General features: G+C 40.7%; 1 protein-coding gene across 3 annotated transcripts in view; it reads left to right on the forward strand.

Annotated features, from left to right (window-relative positions):
• si:dkeyp-14d3.1 (transmembrane protein 132C) overlaps positions 1–17,619 on the forward strand; it is a 167,917-nt gene that overhangs the window by 27,237 nt on the left and 123,061 nt on the right. The window contains exons 1-2 of one of the 3 annotated variants that reach the window (XM_064353990.1): positions 343–1,171; positions 1,583–1,742. The exons of 1 other annotated variant lie outside the window; for it this stretch is intronic. In XM_064353990.1, coding sequence (XP_064210060.1) covers positions 1,664–1,742 — 79 coding nt within the window. In that variant the 5' untranslated portion in view covers positions 343–1,171; positions 1,583–1,663. Of the gene's footprint in view, positions 1–342; positions 1,172–1,582; positions 1,743–17,619 lie in introns of those variants that run through there. One more of the 3 variants, XM_064353991.1, reaches the window with a different exon arrangement.

Consider the following 17,619-nt stretch of genomic DNA (forward strand, 5'->3'; position numbering starts at 1 on the left):
TTTTAATACGGGGTTTTGAATTGCAATATCGTTTCTGAAATTAGTCTGTGTTAATGTGCCATCTACAAATTACCTCAGTTTTGTAAAGGTTCGTGGTTCACTACACTATCGTCCGAATTTTTAAGCATTTACTAGCCTATGTAACGTCTTATTTGTGTTCTCAAGACTTATGTAGTTAAATAGTTCGTGGTTCATATTATTAGCAAACCAATTGTTTTCCAATTACACAAAGGCTATTGCGCGCGAGCAGTGTGTTTAGCACTATATCCACCCATAAAAGCCCTCCAGCTCTGAATTTGCCAATCCAGGTTGTCAGTATGCAGTGTTCTGGTCGCTTATGTTTTTCTACAAAACGTCCTAGCAGGATTCATTGACGCCGCCGAACGGAGAGCGTAGGACAGCGCTCTGGTTGAAAATAACTTGTCTTCGCTGTGCAGTAGGTGGACACACGACAGGAAAATACTTTTTTAGGAGCTTCTCTGAGTGATGTTGCCATTGTCTACTCTTCGCTGATGTGCAGAAGTTTATACCACGAATATAAACTAACTGCAACAAATGGTTGGAATACAAGACTATAACTGTCGTCTGGAATTCGGAGTGATTTTTACCTGTACAGGAAACCAAAAATGTTAAAAATTCCGCACATTTTTCTTGGAACATTAACCCATCTGCGTAAAATAGAATGCCTTCTGCAACGCGACAGCAGTCAGGAAAAACTCTTTAACAACTCTTTATTTTTATGTTCCTGAACATTTTAATCCAGATAAACGGTGACTGTAAATAATATTCTCATCGCTTTATTTTAAAACACTACCGATACTACCATTAATTAACAAACTCAAAATGCACTCATATGTGACATACAAGTAGTTGCGATCTAAGTGGATGTAGTGCGTTGCCCGGGGAAGATCGGTTGCCTGCCCTTCTCAGTAGCCTAGCCGCGGCCAAGTTATGTCTTCGAGGGGAAACAGAAAGCTGGGAACATAAGGATTCTGCCTTGTTCGGGGGGACGGGCGATGATGCAGAAAAAACGGTGACTAAATCGAATCTGCGCACCACAAATCCGTCCTAGCCAGAAAAGGAGGAAAAGGGAAAATACCGACGTTTTTCGGAAGAACAAATCTCATTTTATGGGCTAAGCAAAATCACCCAGCATTATGGACGAGAACGCGTGCGTTAGTAGTTCCTTTCTTAATTAAGTTTGATTTCTCTATAAGACGTTACTGATAGTGACCCAAGGAGATTGAGCAAGCACGCGGAGTCGCTTTCTGGAAGCTCTGTATTGTGCAAGGGTATTTTTAATGAACGGGTGCACTACGAGGAGAAAAAACAATCCCAGCTGTAGGAGACAAGTTGCTTAGAACGGACACTTCGTCTGTTGGTCTACCACATACAATGCACTGACAGGTTTTCAAAAGGCGTTTTCTTTTACAACTAAAGTTTAATCCAAGATCCGTCGGTTGGCAAATGCCTGTAATGTGTTAGTTCTCACAGCTTGGATACCTGGATGATAATGATTGTGTTTTTGGAAAAAACGATGGGAACTTAAGCATACATTCTTATGATCCCCTTTCTTCATTAGAAACGTCTCTGTTGGTGTGTAGGACGCCCAGCCTTTGTCGTCGGTTTCTACTCTTCACATTTCTGTTTGTTTTTTAACCTAATGGAAGTTTTTGACAGAGCGGAAAGAAACATGTTGCGTCTCTGCACGCTGCAATTTATCGTTGCTGTGCTTTGGAGAGGTGAGTATAAAGACGAATGCATTTCGACACAACAAAGTTATGAAGAACAACGACGATATTAAGCATATTATATATAGTCGCGGTCATAATGATAGCGAACTTTATTACGTCACGTTTATCTTGCAGATATACTTGGGTAATGCAACTCGTTATTAGCTTACACATTTCACCCAGTTAGAATTAATCGGGATTTTTCTGAACGCCGCTGTGCGTTCGACGTAAATGTCGGTCATAAAGAATCTTTGCTCAGTAATTACATTGTCTGCATTCAGTATTGTGACATGGATAGTCTCCAGTTCGTTAAGCATCATTCCTCTGGTCACAGTGGGAACTGACAGCGCAGTTGGGCGCCTTGAAAATAGGCGCACACAATAATTAGGTATCAGTCATGGTTTTATACACACTAAGCTGTATTGTGTATTTTATGATATTACATCTCAGTCAGTATTTATGGACTCAAAGCATCAATTTAGTCTTGAAGCATTATTGAAGCCAGGAGGTAAAGACTGGCTACTGGTGTGAAAAACACAAAGATACATTAAAAGGGTTAAAAGATTTTTTTAAAATGTGTAATGATCTCAGCTATTTTATGAAAATATTTTCAGAAGTTTTTTATGAAGTTTTATCTGGAACAAAGAGCGCATTGGTTTCCACCAATGATATGGACTGTTGCATCTCCAGTGAGTGAAGTGTTGTATGTATGAAGGTGGCTACTTCAAGGATCATTAGTATCTTGCGGCAGATGCATTGGGGAAGATAAGACAGGCTCTGTTGTGACTTTGTCACCCTTCCTCCCAAGAGCTTCTTCTAGTGGTACTATTCGGGAATGGGGGGACTGGTATCCCTCGGTGCTCTGTGAAAGGCCGGAAGATAAATGGCTCCAGTCGGAATGGGCAGCCACCGCATCGGCTCTGAATCTTAATGCTCAGCTGCCCAGGGACACCGAAATTCTGAGTGAATCTCATAACGCCCCCCTTCCACCCTCCCAGCAGGATAATGCAGCCTCAGTTCCCTGTGCTTACTGCAGCTTCTGGCCCCAGTCATGTGTCCGCAGATGTGAGGGGGTCTTCCTGTGGCTCAGACGCAGAAGAAAGCGAGGGAGCAAGAAACCTCTGCCCTGGTTCTCATCAGGGCGAGGGTAATTTGGCCTTGTGTGATACCGGTGCTGTCACTGGTGTTTAAAGGCATTTTAAACATCTGGGGTGTGCAGCCTTACAACCACCCCCCCCACCTCCCCCCAACCCCATAAAACCATAGTCATTTGTCATTGTTTTGGAATGGCATTGTTGTTGTTGGGCACACCACTTGATCAGGAATTTATCAGGCATTTTATTTCTAGTGTGCCTGAAATATCGTCTCACCAATCATTGAAGACTTGCCAATTTGTGAGAGCCGTACAGCACTGCAGGGTTTGGTTAGCTCTAGGGGGTATGTTTGCTGTATACAGCTCTCCTCTGCTTAGCATCCGAAGTGGCAAATTAGAATAAAAGTCAAAGCAATTTTTCCCGAATTGCTAAATTATATGGCATGGCTCTGCCTCAAGGAAGTCATGGTTTTCTGTTGTCTTCAGGTATGACCAGTTCATTACAAAAAGCTGACAGTAGATTCCAAATCCTTTTTCAGCACAGGATTACTGTTGATTTACTGTTCCCTGGAAGATTTCCACAGAATATATAAGCCGTATTTTGCGTCAAGTAGATTCACAGTTGCCATAAAATGTTATGTATCCTAAAAACGGCAGTGGGTAGTAGTCATACTTTTCTTACTCGTTTATTATTAATGCGGAACTGTAAAATGAAAGGAGAAAAGGGAAAGAATCTCTTTCCTGAAGCACATACCTAGAATACAGTTAGACCACCGGCTCTGTCAGTTTTCCTATTGAAAAGGGATGGTTGGATTATTTTTCACTTTTTGCAAAGACAAATTAAAACTCTTTATGTGTTTGTTTGCGCATGGATTTCATGATTGATTGGACACTGCTGTAGGGCTGGAAATAGCATTTTTCTTCAATTGTTTGAATACGCACTTGCGTGCTTGTTTTCAGTAATAAAGTGAATTAAGGTTCCTCATTCATCACCCCCCCCCCCCCCCCCCCCCCCGCAGGTGATTCTCATTTATTCCAGCATGGCATAAAAAGGAGTAGCACTGTCGTCACTACCAGAGCTATCTGCCATGGTTCCCCTGATTTCTGACCATGTGGAAGGGGAACTCACCTTCCTGTTTGTCTCTGCGGCCACATGGCGATGCCGATTACTGTCTTCACTCAATTTATGATTGGGGTTGTGTGACTGTGACCCCACGTCAAACTCGAAACTGTGACAGGCATGCAGAAACAGTTAGCGGGGGGTCTCTTCTGCGGAAACCGCGATTGGTCACATTGTTAATCTCGTTGCGGCAAACGAGACCGAGGCACTCTGGGCACGGTTTCCTTGGAAATATCCCATTCCCTTCTAGAGAAGCAAAGCACATTTTTGCTTACATTTATTTATCCGTACAGCAAAAAACATAGATATTTCTTCAGACTTAATGGAGTGGCAAATTGAAGATGCATTTGCATTAAATAGTATTTTAGCGGTCTCTCAATGGATCTGTGAGTTCCAGGAGGATTGAGATGAACGCACTGCCCCAGGAACACTGCTGGAGACTCATCTATGCAGACTGATCTTAAGGCACACAGCACCAGAGGTGTAAAAGCAATAGTAGCCCCTCAACAGTGTCCAGCATTACCATAATAAACAGGCGAGCAGATTTTGTGCCCTTTTAAGAATACTATAAACCTTGCATTGAGTAAAAGGTTAAGATTTGGAAGGAGAATGAATATACTGTAATATCTCAGGTTTATATAGAATATTGATGTTCACTTGAACCATCTGTATGAAAAGTAATTTTCTATCCATATTTGTATTTCCATCCCAGCTCCACCTTGCACAGCATAGAAATCGGACTTCTCCATGAATTTAAGAGTCCTTTAAATATTAATGATCAATTTACATTCAGGACAAAGGTATCAGATGAGTAGGCAGAGAAGGAATTCTCACTGTTCTTAGCACAGTTAAACTATGTACCTAATTTAAGAGGGAGTGAAATAGATGATTAATAATCCACAGGACCATATGTACCTGTTAAACATATTGCTCAAACAGCCATGTAATTTCAAGGTCATTGCTTCCAGCTACCATCATCTGCATGTAAGACAGAGGGCACGGCAGGAAGGCCAGGGCTTTTGCATTTTCCTGCAGTTGTCTTTGGCTGGCCGCCTAAGTGTTTTTTTCAAATCACCTAAGCTGCCTGTATGAGGAATAGTGCAAAAAAAAAAAAATGTAACGTCCCCAAAATGTTGAAGAATCACAGGATTGTCCAGAATGTGATTGTATGCTGTGGCTTTAAGATTTGCCTTCACTGGAACTAAGAGTCCTAGACCAAGGGGTGTCTAGATACTTTTGGTCATAATGTGTACTTACGGTATGTAACCCTTCAATAGATACTGAAATTGGTCCTTTTTTTTGTTACACGTTTCATTTCTATAGCCTACATCTCAATGGATTGTGTTGGTCTCTTGTAGACCAAAACTTTACATTCTGAATACAGCTAAATATAGGGAAATTACACATTCAGTTAGCGGTGACAGTAAAGCCGAACCAGCCGTTGTTACTGTCACTCAAAATCACCACCTAAGCCCTATTTTGAACCAGAAAAACCCCTGACGGCTGTTAGAGAACTCCAGAGATTATCTGTTTTTTTATTTTTAATAAAAACTTGATGTTTCATAGTTTTCAGCGTGAACAGGACTTTTAATTTTCTTCCTTAATTAGGTATACATCTATTTTATGGTAATATTACTGCTGAGCTCTTTTGAGAATAGTTGTCATTATTGTTGTCTTTTAAAGAAGAGAGAACATCTAACATGCTCACATGTAACTTGTGTTGGTCTCTGTGGTGTGTTCCTTTCCCATGTAATTTTTATTAAATTTCAAAGTAGTTAACATGCAACGACAATGACTACATCAGTACTATATTTTATTTGGTCTGCTCTGACATAGCCATAAATTTCTTTTCTGACACTGAGGCTATTATATAGTGATAAACTGATAACCTCCTAGATAAGAAGGTTATCCTTGACATCTCATTCGCCCAGCTTGGTGTCTGTAGGTCAGTGTTTCTCATACCTCTGTTGGCATTGTATCTGTTGGAAACCTGTGATTTTCCTTTATTTTAGAAGGAAATTGCAAACTGCAGCAGAATGGAGCCCAACCAGGAATGAAAAAAGCAACTGTCAGACAGATTGTGTGTATCCATGTGGTGTGTGTGTGTATGTGTGTGTGTGTGTTTTGCATGTCCGCTTGCTTGTGTGACTAGTAGTTTTGAATTCGTATTTGTGTGTGCATGTGTTTGCACTATAAATCGAGCTGTATCAATGTCAAATGTTCCTAATTTCATTTACATTGTTTGAATACACAGACTGAGCTATAAGCTTGCAGGATGGGTCGGGGGTATTGTGGCGGTAGTCCTAGAATAGTGGCTATAGGTTTCTTGCTCTCATGTTAAGTGGTCACATATCCTTTTTTCAAAAGATATATCAAATTAGCATTGAAATATTACAAATCACTCCTGAAATGGAAAATAGAGATTTTTCATCACATCAAATTGCTTAATATATACACTCACCGGCCACTTCATTAGGTGACAGGAGTGGCACCCGGTGTGGTCTTCTGCTGCTGTAGCCCATCTGCTTCAAGGTTTGACGTGGTGTGCGTTCAGAGATGATCTTCTGCATACCTCGGTTGTAACGAGTGGTTATTTGAGTTACTGTTGCCTTTATATCAGCTCGAACCAGTCTGGCCATTCTCCTCTGACCTCTGCCATCAACAAGGCATTTTCACCCAGAGAACTGCCCCTCACTGGATATTTTCTCTTTTTCAGACCATTCTCTGTAAACCCTAGAGATGGTTGTGCGTGAAAATCCCAGTAGATCATCAGTTTCTGAAATACTCAAACCAGCCAGTCTGGCACCAACAACCATACCACGTTCAAAGTCACTTAAATCACCTTTCTTCCCCATTCTGATGCTTGGTTTGAACTTTAGCAGATCGTCTTGATCATGTCTACATGCCTAAATGCATTTAGTTGCTGCCACGTGATTGGCTGATTAGATATTTGCGTTAACGGGTGCAGTTTGCAGTTGAACAGGAGGACCTAATGAAGTGGCCGGTGAGTGTATATGCTCATTTTCATAAGTGTGTATCATCACTGTCCATTTGAGCCGTCAAATTAAAAAGCCACTACTATCTGCCTCATTAAGGACAGTGTTAAATAACATATATCAGAACCAAAATGCTAATACCTACTCATGTAACCTGCTGTCGGAAAAGTTACTTCACCAAAAAATAAGGTCAACATTTAATTTATACAATGTTTAATTGTTGACGTTCTCCACACAGATATTCTGTAATTCCATTCATATAGGTAACGGTATGGCCATTGCATATTCCGCTCTTACATTTTTTTCAGTTTTATTTTGGGGCACATGCTTCATGTGCGCTACCTGTCAAAACGGATCAGGGTTAAGATTGCCTGTCAAGAGGTGGGGAGGTAGGAAGAACTGCGAGATGTGTTGTGGTGGCATGTGTGAAATCCAGGGCGGTGGCTACTTGCGGATGTCTCATGCTGGTTTGGATTCTCTGTACATGGAAGTGTTTGTCGGTGTTCATTGTTATGTGTTGGGGGTTTGTGGTATTGAGGGGTGAATTCAGTGGTTTGTGTTTTGGAGAACACCATTTTGTGTAGCTGGATTTTCGTTCATCTTTTGCCACGTGGCAATAGAATTTGCGGCATTGTTGCTTTAGGTTCACATGCAATCCTTTGTTTTGAAGTGCTCAGACTTTGCACATGTTGGTGTTTGCTTTATAATTTTCTTGTTTTACCTTTTGCCTTGTGCATACAATAAACAAACTGTATCCTACACTGTGGAAAAAAAGTTAAATTTCTCAAAATTTCATGGGAACTGGAGTTTTGAGCTGAACATATATTTTTAAGTCGCTATGCCAACTATTCCTACTTATACCAAAAATTAATTTGTTGTTTTGTTCAGAAAACTTACTAAATTAATTTTATATTCAGAAAAACATACATTTTCTGAACTAATGAATGCTAGTTCATAGAACTATCAAAATGTAAAGATCTATGTTAAGCTCAAAACAAAACAAACTTAGTGAAGTATTGAGTATTCAGAACTTTTTTTACAGCGTGTCCAAGTAAAATGGAAGGAAATAACACAGTGCTGTGCTCTTAGCCTGATGCCTAGATTGGTCTCAGAAAAATGCTTTTGGCTTTTGCTTACAGACAGGGTGAGTTCAGTGTATCCCTTGGATAGTAATGTTGCCTTGCCTCTTGTTTTCTTTTCATTTTTTTAATGAATTTACACACACAACACCTTGTGTATGTTCAGAAGCATTTAGTATCTGTAGCAGCCTTGGTTAACCTTTGCTATGTCTTTTCTGACACTTTTTGAGGTTGAAGGGCTGGGGTTGTGAAGCTTCCCGCTTTAACCCATTGCTGTACACTTACCTGTTCCATGAGCTCCTTGACTCATTAACATATGAATGGTGCAGGGCCTGAGGGGAACTCATTCCAATGAAATGTAAAGCATTTGAAATGCAATGAATGTTTCTTGAAATAAAGTTGTCCCCCGAGGGGGTCATGGTGGTTAACGCAATGACAGAGATTATATCTACAAAAGAAACAGATATTTAAAAATGTAATTGTAATTTCTAATTAAGTCATTTTCATCTTCGTCATGAAAGATGAAGACATATCACTAACAGAATTAATTGCAAGCATTAAGAATAGCCAGCAAGGCTCTCCTGCATTAATCACAAGGAGTAATAGCGCTGGCATTACACTGAATCAATACAAGTTTTTCTTGGAGGAAAAAAACAACGGAAAAGGCAAATCGGGTCAGTTAAACCAGGAAGCAGCCCTAGGGCAGCCATACCCACTGTATGATCCGCATCGCACTGAGTCAGAACGCGCAGTTGCACCCTCCAGCTGTATTCCTCCCCTGGTTGTCGCGTCACCTTGAGGAATGTTGTGAAGAGGGTATTCCCTTCACACTGTGTGTCAGGTTTACGGGTCAGACTACGCTGCTGACAGCGTTGATCACCGCCCAGACCTTTATAGGCCACCTTTATGGTGTCGATTGCCTTTCGGCCAGTTGAAATCCGTGGTTCCCGTTTCCCGGTTGCGACCTCATCCTGTTTCCGACAATCCAGATAAGTGCTGGAGCTAGCTGTGTTCAGCAGGCCCAGATTCTGTGATAAAAAAACAAAAAACAAAACAGAAGATAAAATGGGTTTTAAAAGCTTCTCAGAGGAAGGAGACATGGCCAAAGCGAATGGATTAAGAGACAGCTGTGAAATCCCCTTTGTTTTGCCGTGAGTTTCAATCCAGGCTCCATACATTTGCTGGAGGTAATTGGGGTTTCTCTGTGTGTAATCTCTGTGGCACAGCCCCTATGTGTGTTTCTCAGAAGATGAGAGATTTAAAAGTAGGCAGAGTATTAATACAAGGCCTGTTTATTTACGGTGGCTGACAATTACAGCGAGGGTGTTACCCTTTTACACACAGCTTTGTCGCCATATCTCTGGATAACCTGTGGAACCGTGACTTAAACCTGCTCTACGTTTGGTGGGACAGGGAATATTGTCTTCCACTGGTGCAGACTCCAGGTAATAGTCAGCAGAGGACACACCAAAACTGCAATGCCAAGCAAACAAAGAACTATAATAATAATGTCCAAAGATTCTGGGACTTACGGCCTCGGTTCAAGCATATTATATCCAGACAAATCGAGGTCGACCCATGTAAAGTCTGATAATGTCTCTGAGCAGATGGATGGGTTAGAACAGGTGGGGAAGAGGAAGACTAACCAGTAGCAGAGAGCAGGAAGATTTAGGCTTTGGATAATAATGGCTGGGCGCCCTGAGCCCCGACAGAAGGGAATTGAAATAGTCCAGATGGGAGCCCACCAGCCCTGGAACAGCAGCTGGATGGTTTAGGTGGTGAGAAATTTGGTGGGATTTTTCTTGGTGGGTTGGGCGAGTGTGTAAACAATGCAATGAAATACGTGTATTTAATTAAATCTAACTGGAAGACAGTCTGTACCAAGTGTTTGTAGAAAAGAAATTGTGTATATATATATATATATATATATATATATATATATATATAGCGCCTATATGAAGTACACACTGTACCAAGCAGATGGTTGGCCCTAGCAAGCAGCCATTATGATGATAAGCATAATGGCATAGTGTATGTTTACATGCATTCACATTAAATTAGCTGCAATAAGTTGGTTCCCTGTGTTTATTCCTACTAGGACTTTAGTGAACTCCCAGAAGGAATATCGTATAGTATTTGAATGTAATTCGGCCTTACAGGCGTTCCTTATATCCTGCTGCATACAGATATAAATTGTTAGCATTTCACTGTAGTTTAACTAAAAAGAGGAAGGTAAGAATTTTCTGTTATTGCAGTGCTGAACTGACCTCAGCCCTTGAACATGTTCTGTAGTATTTAATCACCATGCTGAAAAGCAGATACATTTATTACCGAAAACCATATTTTTTTTCTTCCACAGTCATTTTAACCTCAGCTTATACTTGGCTTGACTTAAATGTATTAAACATATAAAAAAATAAATTATCTTAGAGGCTTTGTGACAGAAATGGTGTACACTGTGCTAGAACCTGAAGTAATTGAGAATAATACTTGGTAATAAGGCTAAATCAATGTCCCTGTTTTTTTTCTCCTCCTATTATTTCCTCATCTTGAGGGGACTGATGTCCTCGAGCTGATTGATCTGCGTGTGCCTTACAGTGCTCCTGCACCTTTGAAGTGTATATTTCCTATTCAGTGCTGTTGTTGCTCAGGATTTGTAGTTGAATGTGCCCTTTTAATATTCTCCAGGAAGCAAGGGCAAATGCAGAGGTATTCAGCTGTGAGTGAGCCTTCTGCCACAATGATCAGCAAGACCAGAAAGAGCCAAGGTTTGTCCAGAGAGTAAATGAGGAATATGTTGATAGACAGGGCACCTGACTGGCTCAGTTCGTGGCTGCTTTTGCCCTGTGCGCAGGCCGAGCACCTTGGCCTACGGGTTCTGGGCTACGTTATGAGCCGCTGTGAATGGGTGCCGGCAGCAGTGGCTTGACGGCTCCTTGCGGTATTGCTGCGTAAGCGCCTGCTAGCGACTCACCAAGGCGTTTACAGTGTGTATTTGTCAGCAGTAAACATGCGCCTGTCCATCAACTGGTCCTGTAATTTCCTGTGTCCGTGAAGCCGTGTGGACTTCCGCTGCAGGGCTCCCAGCACAAGTGTGGATGGCACAGCGATAATGCAAGTGCATAAACCTGGAAATTCCAAATAGGAAATTCATTTATTTGTGTGTGTGTGTGTGTGTGTGTGCGTCTGTTTGTCTTTCTATGTGTGTGTGTGTGTCTGTCTGTCTGTCTGTGTGTGTGTGTGTGTCTGTCTGTCTATGTGTGTGTGTGTGTGTGTGTGTGTGCGTGGTGTGATGTGGTATGCTTAAAGCTTTGTTCTCATCATCCGTCTTGGGTTTCTTTTGTTCTTCAAGGTAATGCATGTGCGGAATTACAACTTCAGTGGTTATATACGGAAGAATGAGCTGGTGCTTAATTCAGTGGGCCTTTCACACATTTAAAGTTCCAGCACACAAGTGCACTGATTATGGATGAAGCACTTTCAGATTCTAGCAATTATTTACAGGTAGCCCTTTTCAAAGCTAGTCACTTATTTTTTTAAGCTGTTGGTTTTTCATGGCAGTGAAGTGTTCCCTTGAACTGTTTCCCTGGGTAACTGGCTGATTACACAAAGCTACTTTGAGCTTTAATCAGATTAATGGAACACTTCTATTCTGTGGTGCACATACTTCATGTAGACTGGTGTGCTATTTTTATAAAACTAAGAAAGTGACTTTTCGGAATCTGCTGGTTTATGTGCAATATACAGTAGTGAATTACAAAAGTGAACCAAAAGTATTGTATTTTAAGAAGCACAGGTAAGAGAAATATCCAATGGGAAACTATTCAGTATTAATCTAATTTACAAATTCAGACCTTTTTTGCATTTTAAATCCATGCTGGGACATTCACCCTTGAGATGGGTGCCTGGATTACTTAAATAAATATCCATAAATATAGATAGCAAACTTGCAAAAACAGAAACCAACAGGCAGCTGTTTTCTTAGCTTGCAGGAGCGGAGAAGAAGGCTGAGAAGTGATGTCATAAAAGCGAGCCGTGAACTTCACAGAAAAGGACTTACCTGAAACGAGTTTCATCCTCAGAGAAGATTTGCTGTTCTGGGACTCTGATATGTTTTGTGTTTGTTAGCTTAGCTCAAAATGGTTGCCCGAAGCGCACCAAAAGTCACAGTACGCTTATGTTGAAAAAGAAAGGCACCACAGAGCTATGGGCTGTCCCATGGTGCCCCTCAAGGCTGACAGTGTTGCTGTATTGTAGTTGTGAGAAATCTTTGTAAAATCATTTTAAATGAGTGTAATGTACAGTATACCCTGCCCAGTGTTGCATAATTATGGGAAGGGTGACACAAGGGTATTAACAGTGGTGCGACAAAAAATAATATATCTCCCTGTAATGTGTATTCATGTATTATATTTGTGTCAGTAAAAAACCTTCCTTGTGCGGAGACAGTGTGGCACAGTCTGTAAGGCTGTCAATTCCCCACCAATATACAAAAACCCCTGTGTGGCCGGCTCAAGTTCTGGCTATGGAACATTCTGTACCATGATCCCATCTCTGCCTATCACCCCCTCTTCTGGGCCCCATCTGAATAAAGTGAAAAAATACATAGAGATCGTGGCCTGTTTGCCGTCCTTAGAAAGGTTTCTTCTTTACAGTAAATTTCTTTCCCTCACATCATCATTACAGAATTGAAACATTTTTAAACATGAATGTGAAAAGTGAAATATTTTTAAATAATCCACCACAGTTCCTGAAATGTGTACAATGTCAAGTGTCAGTTTTAAATTGGTGGAAGAGTTTAACTGGACACATTTATCCTTCTTGGATAAAATCATAAACTTCATACAAATATACATTTTTCGAATGAAGTAGAAACAGTTGATTAGCAGCAATATCTATATCTGTCTAATGTATTGAATTTATACACACAGATGCACACACATACACGTGTGCACACACACACACACACACACACACACGTGTACACACACAATTTGAGAGAGCAATATTTTAAGTAGCTTGAGTAAATATTTCTTATTATGATGCAGTATATATAGATGTTATTACTGTCTGAAGTCTCCTGGTAAAAATGCTAAGCCAGCACATAGACAGTATTAAATATTAATAGAGCACATAGCATTTGAATACATTGAGTTTAAGTTTACAGCAGCACATTTAGTCTGCAATGATTCCAGTTTGATCCTTTATTGTATTGAAATGAAAATAAACTCAAGCTACAGTATCTGCACATGTCTGAATTACAATTTTTCATTGCTAGATGTCTCAGTAATTTAAATATGTAATTTTTTGGAATTAATTTTTGTATATCACAGGTGGAGAGACAAGTCTCCACAAAGCATGTAGTGCTTTATAGGCAGTTTTTAGTGTCCAGTGGAAAGGTCATAACCCCTAAACAGAACTGCGATGGCAGGTATATTTTCAGGACTCATTGACTGCTGTATATGAGGGTAGTTTTCCTGTCAAGGTCATTGTGGATTAAGTGCTGACTTCAGACAGCCTTCATTCCTGTGCGATCCCTAGCGATTTTACACACAAAGACCTCACTGAATTATTATTGTCAATGAAGAGGGCAAGTATTTAAGTGCTAAGGACATCACAGGCTCACTTTGTTCCCAGCTGGATTCTTGAAAATCCTGCGTCAGTTTCTTCTTTATTACAGTGAGTGTATTTGACTCCCATTTAACAGATCACGTAAGACAAAAACACTCTGTGATCCTGCAGATTGTGTATAATCATTCCTGGAGGTGAGAGTTGAGGGTACAATCAAAATAAAACACTAAATCTGATGACAAAGCAGGAAGTAATTTAAATTTTACATTATTGCTTTAAGGCAGCAATATATTTCCTGTTGCATGCAGTGCTAATAAACTGACATTAGTCATTAAAATAAAGTGCTTTGCTTGACTGGTCAAAGTTTGCCCTGGCGAATGGTGCTTGGTGTACCCTGGTGGGCATTGTGCTGTAAGTTTTTTCATGGGTAGTGGTCAATAGAACAGGATGAGCCTTATAAATTTGTGATACCCCTTCTTTGTGCATGGGGGGAGGGGCTATGCATGGAGATACCCTTCCCTAAAGCATCTCTCATAAAGGATGGCAACGCACAACAAACAGCAAACAGATTGACAGAGTGAGGCTTCTTGGTTCGTAAACACACCATCTGTGCCTCTTGTGTTTGTAATGTGACCGCGCGACTCTGTTTGGGGCTGCACATGAAGCTGACAGTGAGGATTATTTTGTATTTTTTTACTGTGTAATTTTACAAGGCATTCAATCACACCCCTTGTCATGCGGAAAGCCTCCTCCCAGTGCAGTCCTCCAGTGAAATTTTTCGACTTGAATTAAAATGGGTACACAGTAGCGTTTATGCATGGCACTGAGTTGGAGAGGATTAATAACACAATGACATCCTGCCGCCTTACATATTTATTTTCTCCTATCATGTGTGTTTGCTTGCATTGTGGATTTGTCACTCATCATTAGCTAATCTTGTCCAGGTGACTGGTAGGAGTCAATTCCGTTGTATTGTGCAAAATGTCACTTAGTGTATTTCGGTACAATAGACATAAAATTGTTCAGTTCAGTTTCTGAGGGACAACGGAGGTATAATTTAAATAAAACGTTGGAAAGCCTGAATCTATTATAATTACCATCATGTAATTGACATGCGTTTGGAAACATAGTTTTGGTGGTTAGAGGGGTGTTCCGCTGCATAATTGAAATGCGGAATGTTGTAGCTCTGCGAATCAGTGTGAAGCAAATCCCTGACACCTAATCAGGGCTGTGGTAATGAGGGCCTGGGAGCCTAATCAACATGTGTGTCGTTAGAATGGAATGGTTTAATCTTAATTAGCTGGAGTAAGACTGCCCAGGGTTGGGACACTGAAGGAAAACTCTGACACAGAGGCACAGTGAAACTGCACAGAGATAAGACTCTTTTAATACTTGTATTTTGGTTTTCTTCTTCAGCAGTTCATAGAGCAGTAATATCAAGTGAATCTATGAACAAGGTTACTGTATAAACATTTTCAGGGACTTAGCATTTTTCAAAAATAAACCTGAACCTAACTTCGACCTGGACCATCTGCTTTAGAGATAAAATGTACAAAACATTGAATAGCAGATCCAGTTTTCAATTTTCAGTAGACAGTCTGTAATATCCAACCCATAAATATAGCCGATATGAAGTTCTTGATTAAAGACTACGCAGCCAAGGTATTCCACCACAGGTGCTAATGATGGTATACAGTGCTGTCATTGGGGTGAAACCTCCGATGTTTTTTAACCTTGGAAGAATCCCATTGTCTTGGTTCTCGGTGCTCCACTATGGTCTCTCCACACCAAGGCTGCCCTTGCCGTGGCAGGGACACCGTTCAGAGAGCTTTATAAGCTGTAATAACACCAAGGGCTCCCATTATCGACTCTCATTAACGCCCCCGGCAGCCTCCCTTTGCCAGAGCGTGTTCTTGTGCTCAGCGGTGGCTGGCCAGGCGCTGTGCGTGCTCAGTGTGCTTAGCGCTGCTATCTTGTCTTGCAGGCTGCTCATCTGTGGGTAACCGCAGGGCCCTGATTTCACACACACACACACACACACACACACACCAGAAGGGGTTTGTAGGGCAGAAAAACAAGAACGAACCTTAGGGTCATGAAGGAATTATCTGGAATAAATATTTCGAATTATTTGAAATTTTTAATTAAAATGAGAATCAAAATATAAATTTATTTCCTACTGGGGGAATTGTATTGTTTTTAGTTTTACACAACATTTTTGACATAACTTGTTATAATTAGATGCTGTATTTAATCAACATTTCCCCTAAACTTTGGCTAATAAGTAAATGTAAGTTTGATGTTTTTCTTCACAAACTCAGTTTGGCTGGTTGGTTTTAGTGGTTGCTGATTACTGAGCTGTGTTGGTGAAGAAAATAGTTATTGCTTTTAATTGTCAGTGAGTCTCACTGCACCAAGGCTCCCTTTTTTTTTGAAGGTCTGGAATTTAGGCCATGATTCCAGTGTTGGGACAAAAATTTTGACCTTTCTTAAATACTACGCCTGTTTTTTAGGCTGGCCAGGAAAGGCATACGCAGGTTTTTTTCAGGTTTTGGTCTTTAAATTTGGATACAGGAACTTTTTTAAAGAACAGAATCCCTTTTTAATGAGGATAAAGAAAAAAGAAAAAAGCACCGTAAAATATAAAAATGGCTGACATGATACAGGCTTCCTGGAGCTGCACAGTGAAATTGTTACCAAGATAACCTCTGTGGTCTGTGAAAAATAATTATCTGCCAATGGCGGGTCTTTGTATTCCTGCACAGACTCTGCCTTTCACCCTGAACTTTCCAATTCGCCTCTATTTACTGTCCCGGTTAATTAATATCGCTTGTGTTCGGACAGATGCCATCTAGCAATCCATCAGCTACTTCCGACATCTATTGCCCACCCTCCCTCTTTCTCTTTCTCCCTGACCTCAGACTTACTGTATGCCTCAGGAATATAATGTATATCATAATATTTATCATATAATTGGCCAACAAACTTTGTGCTCTTCTCCTCTTGCCTAGCATTGCTGAATGGATCCTTGATGCATAATTTCTGAAAGCGTCGCCATTACAGCAGCCCTCGTGCATCGAAATAAACAAGGATATGTCTACTCTGTAGCAAAACCATAAAGAAGCAGGATTTATTTGTGTGTGTTGGTGCTTGGTTTCATGTCATTCTTTGATGTCTCCCAGTCACTGCCCAGACTTCCAAAAGCCCTGCCATGTACTAAGTGGTTTTCCAGCTGATTAAGAACAATTATAGGACAGTAATTTCATGGTGTTTTTTTATTTATTTATTTTTTTTTAAAGACGATGCCTTCTCTGGCTGCTTTTGTACGTAATTTCGCCATTTTAATTGCTATAGCTAGCTGATTGCTTCCGCTGTTTGCTCCATTACCCACACTGGCAGATCATTTGAATATGTGTATTAAATGATTTACTCGCACTGTAATCCATTCAGTCAAGTGCTATGAATGAAACGCATTTCAAATATAAATTGAATGTTGACTGAATGCTATATTACAATAATCAGGTCATACCAAAAAATCTATTTACCGTACACAGACTCCCGTGCGCGTACACACACATGCACACACACACACACACACACACACACACACAATTATGGATATATTTCTCATTTGTAGTAATGCACAGGCACACATAGGCACATGCCAGCTTATACGAGATGCATTGTATTTGTATTTGCTGCTGAATTGGCTGGAGGCATTGGGATTAATCCTTTGGAGCCGAGGATTAAGCCGGTTTTGGAGAACACAACCCGATACACATGTTTCTGTTTACAGGCTCCCAGTCGCGCACCCTTCTTTGGTGGGGATTCTAACGAGCCGCACTGCAGACCCACTCCATTCGCATGCAGCTAGCGACGTCTTCGTTTTGTGATGGAGTGCTTCCGTCAAACTGGCACTTGACAGTGTTTGTTAAAACTCCCGGCAGGTGGAATGGATGGATAAGGAGAACGCGTCGTGCTTTTGTGTACCCCGCCACTGTGGGGAAATATTTACAAACAAATAATG

This window comes from Anguilla rostrata, chromosome 10, assembly GCF_018555375.3.
Source record: "Anguilla rostrata isolate EN2019 chromosome 10, ASM1855537v3, whole genome shotgun sequence".
In the NCBI taxonomy this organism is placed as follows: domain Eukaryota; kingdom Metazoa; phylum Chordata; class Actinopteri; order Anguilliformes; family Anguillidae; genus Anguilla; species Anguilla rostrata.